Source organism: Erpetoichthys calabaricus, chromosome 4 (genome assembly GCF_900747795.2).
Source record: "Erpetoichthys calabaricus chromosome 4, fErpCal1.3, whole genome shotgun sequence".
NCBI classification, from domain to species: Eukaryota; Metazoa; Chordata; class Cladistia; order Polypteriformes; family Polypteridae; genus Erpetoichthys; species Erpetoichthys calabaricus.
Window position 1 is genome coordinate 151,723,951 of NC_041397.2, and position 8,753 is coordinate 151,732,703.

General features: G+C 38.2%; 1 protein-coding gene across 1 annotated transcript; it reads right to left on the bottom strand.

Annotated features, from left to right (window-relative positions):
- Nucleotides 1-1,351: 1,351 nt before the first annotated feature.
- On the bottom strand, nucleotides 1,352-3,054 carry LOC127527342 (G2/M phase-specific E3 ubiquitin-protein ligase-like). The gene is made up of 4 exons (XM_051925758.1): nucleotides 2,959-3,054; nucleotides 2,674-2,846; nucleotides 2,342-2,556; nucleotides 1,352-1,709 (listed from the first exon to the last, which is right to left on the bottom strand). The coding sequence occupies exons 2-4, from the start codon at nucleotides 2,805-2,807 to the stop codon at nucleotides 1,465-1,467; spliced, it is 594 nt and encodes a 197-aa protein (XP_051781718.1). The 5' UTR covers nucleotides 2,808-2,846; nucleotides 2,959-3,054; the 3' UTR covers nucleotides 1,352-1,464.
- Nucleotides 3,055-8,753: the final 5,699 nt, after the last annotated feature.

The following is an 8,753-nucleotide window of genomic DNA, read 5'->3' on the forward strand; positions in this document are numbered from 1 at the left end:
AAGAAAGTTGGCAACATTTGTAGTTATTGTGTCATTTATCAACATTTACCAAACATGTTCTGATCATTTCCATATATTGGGATATTTAGCAACTTTCAGGCTTTCTTGTCCACTGAGCAAATTAAGGTACTGGTCCTAATTTATTTTTTTAGTATCAGTTTAAGTATATATCATATTTTTAAGCAAAGATTTAATTTTGCCATTGAATGTTTATATTCCTATATTATAGGTTTTGGTCAAGGGATTGTGGTTTTCACGTTGCACAGCAGCAGCTTCAGGACCTAAGGGACCAATGTGAAACTGTTGGTCTTTGTGGAGATGAAGATATACAAGATTACCTCACATATGTGAAAGAACAATATGACCTCCAAACACCACAAGTCTGGGAAGATGCCCTTGATTTATTCTTTAAATTGAAGGAAAAGACAAATGTTTGATAACAGCAATACAACAGATGCAAGCTTTCAAAAAAAAGCAAAACATGTATAAGTTAAAAAACACTTAGATCAGTTTTGTTAACTTGTGCAAAAAAGTACTATGGCAATCCAAATTAACATTTAGAGATATCTCAAAATGAGTTTCAGATATCTTAAAATGTAATTTACTTTTTAAAATATCTGAAACTCACTTTAAGATATCTTAAAATAATTTCCTTCACATTTTAAGGTATGTGCAATACATTTTGAGATATCTCAAATGCATTTCAAGATATCTCAAATACATTTTCAAATATCTCAAAATAATTGTGTCAGATAATTTTCAGATATCTTAAATTGACCTTTTGTGCATTTTAAGATATTTTAAATGCATTTCAAGATAACTCAAAATCATTTCTTGTAAAACTGCCTATTATTTCAATGGAACTTCTTGTTTATTACAAGATATCTTAAAATGTATTTGAGATATCTTGAAATGAGCAGGAAGTGATGTTGAGATATCTGAAAATGTATTTTCAGATATCTCAACATAAGTTCCTGCACATTTTAAGATATCTCAAATACATTTTGAGATATCTTAAAATAGACAGGAAGTCCCATTGAAAGAATAGGCAGTTTTACAGGAAATGATTTTGAGATATCTCGAATTGCATTTAAAATATCTTAAAATGCATTTCACATATTTCAAAATGAACAGCACTTCATTTCAAGATATCTTGAAATCTATTTGAAATATCATAAAATGCTTTTTAGATTTCTTAAAATAGATGCATTTTTAGATATCTGTAATTCATTTTGAGATATCACTAAATGTTAATTTGGCTTGCCATAAAGTACAGAAATTTTGACTGAAGAACTTCAATCTGTTAACCACCAGCAGTAACAATAGCTTGGAACAATGTATATTTTGTATGTGCAAAATACTTCATTTATATTGTCAACCTTATTAATAAAACAGTCAGCCAACATCAATAAATTGCCTTTCAATTAAACAGCATTTTGCATTTAAAGATAAACAAATTGTTGATCAATAAAGCCCAAAGCCTGGAGAATTCAAAATTCCAAAGCTAATATGAAATTTGAAACTGTCATATGATGAATGTAGTGGCAAGCATAATGTATTGCTGCAAGTGTTGGCAGTTGGAAACGGGGAATTATCATGCAGGAATTTTATTGTTGGCCTTGGCTCAAATCCCAGTGGTGGAATCATCTTCAGTCCTGTTGCAAACATGACAATATCTTCTAAAGTTGGATCTGTAGACGAGATGTTACCTTAGGAGGACAAAGGGAACACAACAGAAATATCTTTTAATGATGTAACATCAAGGTAGGTTAAAGAAATATTCTAACCAAAAATTATAATTTCACAAATAATTTGAGTTTTTATGTTTTGATATTGTTTGCTGTTGGTCAGCATTAATCCATTTGACTCCTATTTTAGCAGCAATTTCCTTACCTTTTTTCTCCATAGAAACATGAGATTGAAATTCTTTTCTGTGATAACTACATATAAACACTGAGTAAAAAGCAGCTTTTTAAAATCAGTTTTGATTTAAGTATTTCTTTAAACAGAGAACAAAAACATGCCTAATTATGACTGAACAGTACACTAGTTCTGATGTTAAGACAATATATTTACTACTTCTTACACAATTTTATTGCCAATTATGATAGTAGTTACTTCTGAAACCATCAAGTACTACAATAATAGATATAATTTTTTTGAAAACATCTAAGAAAAGTTTATTTATGAATTTGTTTGCTCTGTAATCTATGGTGCATAAATTCCTTCAAATTAAAATCTGCACAATTTGAGTTATTAAAATTAGATAACTTTAATATGTAGCACAATAAACATATCTTTCTATGCCTTTGTATAAGAATAGAAAATCACTGTTTGGCACCTTCAATATCTAGCAGATAATCTGCCCAGTAAGATGCTATCCTTCCTTCTTCGCGTCTCTTGTTGCTACCCGCCACACTAAATTCAACTCTGAAGATGCTTTCAATGAGCTCAGAGCTGAGACTTTGAGTACTGAAGCACAAATAAGGTTCAAACGCTGATGGACTTTCTATAATTTTCTGAAGCACATTGAGGGTTGACAATCCATCTTTGAATCTATTAAAAAAATAGTTGTCACTGTCATGTTTCATACAATATACAGTAAATGTATCTGCCCATTTTAGAGAATCAAAAACCGCTCAGGATATTTACTTAATTTTATGGTGTATGTACCTTTCAATGCATGCAGCATTTCTTGAAAAGAGGTACCATTTTAAAAAATCTTGCACAACACTTTCTCTCTCTCCGATGTCTTTTATGCTATGAAGACATCCAGCCAAAAGGAGCACTGTGCTGTGTTTTGCCATGATGTCTCTCAGGATTGACAAAGATGTGGATGACACTATCTGTTTTTAAAAAGTACACTCCATTAAACTCCATTTGTAAACAATAGTTTTACAAAATTTCCATTACTGATATAATGACAATTTATTAATCAAATTAAATTAAAACTTTTACCTCCTGAAGCACATTCTGAATGTCTGGATCTGTGACATCTTGAATAGATGGTGAAACATCTGTTTTACCACAGATGTATTCTAGAAAATGTCTGGAGAAAAAAGTGTGGAGCAGGGCCACCATGGACAAGTGACACAGCAATTATTCTTCCAATGATGTAATACTCATCCTTGGCAAGTCCTAAAAGTAGACAAAATGGTTTTACCATCTATTTTGTAACTACCTTTGAAATTAAACACACACACGCTCAAAGAAAAACCCAATTAATATATAATACAAGAGCAGGTGTCCATCGATTTTTCTTGTGTGGTATATTCCTGCATCCTTCCATTGTCTACTCACCCTCTACTGTATATACAAGGGGTTAGCTGATTTGTGTGTTTTCTGTAAAATGTTAAAGTTATGTAACATTCTTGTTTATCATAGCACCAGAGAGTGGCAACTTGTTGCATGTTGTGTGGACATGCAAGTAAGAATTTCACTGTACAATTTCACTACAACAATACAAAATTCCTTTATCCTGTCTTTGCCTCATCAGGACTGACTTAAAAGAATTTATGAGGTTGGAACAATAAGGTGATGAAGAAGTATTTTCATAACCAAGATTGGCCGTGTTAATATGAGGTATACATAAGGTAAATACAAGTTTATATGAGTCTGGTACAACAGGCATGACACTTTCTAGAAAGGGTCAAGAGAATGATGTAATGCTCCCCTCCATCACCCTTGTTATTGCATATCATTCTAATATTTGCAGTGCTGTTAAGACCAGAATGTCAGGCATAACTGGGATATTTGTTAATGGAAGACCTAGAAATTGGGGCTTTTGAAAGTCAATAGAATTACTTACATTATTTATGTCTACATTTGTCTCACACTTGCTTGTCAGGCAACTTGCATTGCACCTAAGCCCTATCTGTCATCCCTTACTATCTAGAGGCACTCACCAGCAAACACCACCTCCATATCTCGTTCCTGCAGTGGGTGAAAGTGTCCTCAAGGTTTCAGGGGTATGTTCCATCACATCAAGGTGAGGGTCACCAAGTTGTTTTAAAAGGTCTTGACTCACCTCTTGCTTGCAAATTTTATGGATGGGATTGCACAGTATTGAATTTGGGCAACTGAGTATTGTATCTGCACTGTTTGAAGATCGTGTTGTCTTCTTGACTTTGATCTCTAGCACACGCTACAGTGGTTTATGTCTTAGTGTTACATTGTTGAATTCTAGCATATTGGTGTAGCATCCATTGATGCTATTGTTCTGTATTTTTATTTTGATATTGCCTTTTTTGTTACTTTGTGATGTCAAAATGCTGTCACTTTGTATATTTTTAGATACACAATCTGCCATTTTTAAATTTACCATGTGATTGTGGCTGTATTATCATTTTCACTGTCATACTACCACCATCACAAGTTTGCAGTAGTGCTGATCAGCGAGTGTACAAGTTTCTGCATAGTCAAATGAAAATGTGTGCATGTAAAAAGTTTTTTTTTTTTTTGTTATATAAGACTCAGAACCTTTGCTGATTTACTGACTAGGCTTCTGGATTGTGTATTGGGCTTTAGTAATTTGATTAGTTGCTTTCCTGGCTTTAACCTCAACTCCTTTAAGATTTAGATTATTTAATTTTATATCCTGGTCCTTTTGGAACTCTGTTTCTCAGAATGTGCCCTTCTCTTTTTTGGCATAACATACATAATAACAATTAAGAAATAGAACCTTCTAATCTGAGGCTGTGGTTCATTTTCCAGAATGGAGTGATTTGCTCTTTGCATGACCCAGGTGGAAACGTTTAGACATCCTGGGCTCTTGTTCATATGTAAGGCGAGGTGACTGCATGATTTAGAAATCATTCTTACAAATGATGGTGTTGTAAAAAGGAAGTTAGATCTTTGTGAAATCTTCTAATTGGCCATCTTACCAGTTTACATCTCCATCATTGACTTTTGAGTAGGAGTTATGGGTACTCAATGAAAGTCTAACACTTGACTACGAGGCCTACTGCTTCTCTGGATTGAAAAAAGGGCCAATTCAGAGTAGTTTGGGAATTAAGTGAAGAGAGAGGGAGTAAGTTAGTATGTTACACTTTTTCCTCAGTAAATGGTTATTGCAAGTAATGTATGGAAGTACTGTAAGTGTACAGAAAATCTATATTAAATTAGACATACATTTGAAACAAAACTGTGTTTCACAAAAGTTTCAAACATAGATTGTATAACTCACTGAATACATTTTAAACAGTAACTGAATAGCCACAAGCAAATGACAAATGATTAATTACATTTTTAAAACTACAATAAATGACTATGACAAATCCTCAAACTGAGTACAGCAGTTTATATTTGGAGTATCATGCTTCATTAGTAAGGGTTACCCAGTAAATAAATTGTACCTGCCTGTACTGTCACATCGCAAACATTTCTCATTCTCTTTCCCTTCAAGTAAACTGTGTCCTTTTATGTGACACATCAACAACTGTAGAAATTCCCTTTTTGGGCCACCTGCATCAATTCCATCTTCATTTACACCGTAATCATCTGTAAATTTCACCAGCATTGTGTAAGTCGGATCATAGGACTGTCTCTTAAATCCACGCAGGGCTCCTTCCCAAAGATCTCCTCTGTTGATATTGAATCTTGAAACTTTATTAGGTAGTATTTGCATGGCCAGATCAGTCAAAATTGCTTTCACATCAACTGATGGATCTTTAATCCATCCATCCATCCATCCATTGTCTCCCGCTTATCCGAGGTCGGGTCGCGGGGGCAGCAGCTTGAGCAGAGATGCCCAGACTTCCCTCTCCCCGGCCACTTCTTCTAGCTCTTCCGGGAGAATCCCAAGGCGTTCCCAGGCCAGTCGAGAGACATAGTCCCTCCAGCGTGTCCTGGGTCTTCCCCGGGGCCTCCTCCCGGTTAGACGTGCCCAGAACACCTCACCAGGGAGGCGTCCAGGAGGCATCCTGATCAGATGCCCGAGCCACCTCATCTGACTCCTCTCGATGCGGAGGAGCAGCGGCTCTACTCTGAGCCCCTCCCGGATGACTGAGCTTTTCACCCTATCTTTAAGGGAAAGCCCAGACACCCTGCGGAGGAAACTCATTTCAGCCGCTTGTATTCGCGATCTCGTTCTTTCGGTCACTACCCATAGCTCATGACCATAGGTGAGGGTAGGAACATAGATTGACTGGTAAATTGAGAGCTTCGCCTTGCGGCTCAGCTCCTTTTTCACCACAACAGACCGATGCAGCGCCCGCATTACTGCGGATGCCGCACCGATCCGCCTGTCGATCTCACGCTCCATTCTTCCCTCACTCGTGAACAAGACCCCGAGATACTTGAACTCCTCCACTTGGGGCAGGATCTCGCTACCAACCCTGAGAGGGCACTCCACCCTTTTCCGGCTGAGGACCATGGTCTTGGATTTGGAGGTGCTGATTCTCATCCCAGCCGCTTCACACTCGGCTGCGAACCGATCCAGAGAGAGCTGAAGATCACGGCCTGATGAAGCAAACAGGACAACATCATCTGCAAAAAGCAGTGACCCAATCCTGAGCCCACCAAACCGGACCCTCTCAACGCCCTGGCTGCGCCTAGAAATTCTGTCCATAAAAGTTATGAACAGAATCGGTGACAAAGGGCAGCCCTGGCGGAGTCCAACTCTCACTGGAAATGGGTTCGTCTTACTGCCGGCAATGCGGACCAAGCTCTGGCACCGATCGTACAGGGACTGAACAGCCCTTATCAGGGGGGCCGGTACCCCATACTCTCGGAGTACCCCCCACAGGATTCCCCGAGGGACACGGTCGAATGCCTTTTCCAAGTCCACAAAACACATGTAGACTGGTTGGGCAAACTCCCATGCACCCTCCAGGACCCTGCTAAGGGTATAGAGCTGGTCCACTGTTCCGCGACCAGGACGAAAACCACACTGTTCCTCCTGAATCCGAGGCTCGACTATCCGACGGACCCTCCTCTCCAGGACCCCTGAATAATGGGTTGCATTTACTAATACATTCATCAGCCTAGAACAATCATGCACGTGTGGACAACCGCTTGTGATTAATATTGAAAAATACTATCCAACAAGATGGCAGCACGGTGGCGCAGTGGGTAACACTGCTGCCTCACAGTAAGGAGACCTGGGTTTGCTTCCCGGGTCCTCCCTACGTGGAGTTTGCATGTTCTTCCCATGTCTGTGTGGGTTTCCTCCCACAGTCCAAAGACATGCAGTTTAGGTGCACTGGTGATCCTAAATTGTCCCTAGTGTGTGCTTGGTGTGTGAGTGTGTATGTGTGCCCTGCGGTGGGCTGGCACCCTGCCCAGGGTTTGTTTCCTGCCTTGCGTCCTGTGTTGGCTGGGATTGGCTCCAGCAGACCCCTGTGACCCTGTAGTTAGGATCTAGTGGGTTGGATAATGGATGGATGGATGGATATCCAACAAGAAAGAATTTTCATTGTGGTGTCAAATTGCCATTCCCAAATTAAAACCTGTGACAGCTGATTTACACATACGTCAGTTTACAACAGTTTCATGAAACAAGAAAGGGTGATGGCTTATGGCATTTATAAAGTATCACTGGAAAAAAGAAACAGAAAATAATTTGTCTCCTACCTTACTATGTTTTCAGACTCTTCTTCAGAGGAGCTTTCCTTGTCCTCAATGACAATGGGTGAATAAAAGTCTATGTAGTTGCTGTGTTATGGTAATAATTATGCATTACAAATATTTCAGTTAACAGGGAGAAAAATCAATAATGAAACACAAAATTATGAAAGTTTAATTTTTATGGTCTAACCTGTAGCACTGTGACCCAGTCAGGTATGATGAACTTGTCGATGTTTCTGTGGTGCATTTGTCTAATTGCTTTTCACTAATTGGGACTGAAATCTAAAGAGGAAAAATTAATATTTGATTCTCAGAACATAACTACATTTATTTGTAGAATTCAGTGTTTTTGCTTTATTTTGGTAACACATTTACTACTACTGAAATCTGAGGTACAAATACAGTCAAGCTTCAAGAAACATAAGTTTAAAACATTTACTCAAAGTGTTTTACACCTTACCATTGTCTACTGCAACTTAAAAAAAATTACAAAATATGTGTTTTGGGGGATTTATTAACTGAATGTATGAGAGTGTCATTGGGACCTTTTTCAAGGATGAGCAAAGGCCATACCATTTGTACTTCAGAACAGGTCATCCACTGGAAGCTCAGCATGTTCAGGCCCTGACAGTACTTGGATGGGAGACCACCAGCAAAAAGTTGGAGTTGCTGCTGGAAGAGGTGTTAGTGAGGCCAGTATGGGGCGCTTACCCTGTGGTCTGTGTGTGGATCCCAATTCTCCAGTGCAATGACAGGGACACTGTGCTGTAAAAATGGCATTGTCCTTTGGATGAGACATAAAACCGAAGTTCTGACTCTGTGCTCAGTCAAGATCTCTGGGCATCTTTCAAAAAAGAGCAGGATGTTCCCTGATGTTCTGGTTAAATTGTCCACCACAGCCTGGCGATTCTGCTCCCCTAATTATCTCCCATCTCTAATTGTCTATCTCTTTCACCCTTTCACTACCTAACAGCTAATGTGTGGTGAGCATGCTGGTGTAAAAATGGCTGCTGTTGCATCATCCAGTGGTTTATGTTAAATGTTTATGTTAAATGCTATATAAATATACAAAATTGATATTATTATTATTATTATTACTGTGAAGAGGTGTACAAACAATGACAAACAAGTTAAAACACAAGATTCCTATGTTACCTTTTGTTGGTCAGGCTTAGATTCCTCTCTTG

Excerpts from the sequence above, each read along its gene's own strand:
- LOC127527342 (XM_051925758.1), bottom strand. The coding sequence starts at position 2,807 with ATGGCAAAACACAGCACAGTGCTCCTTTTGGCTGGATGTCTTCATAGC. Across the intron at positions 2,557-2,673 it reads AATGCTGCATGCATTGAAAG|ATTCAAAGATGGATTGTCAA; the intron begins GTACATACACCA and ends TTTTTTTAATAG. Across the intron at positions 1,710-2,341 it reads TTATCTGCTAGATATTGAAG|GTAACATCTCGTCTACAGAT; the intron begins GTGCCAAACAGT and ends TGTCCTCCTAAG.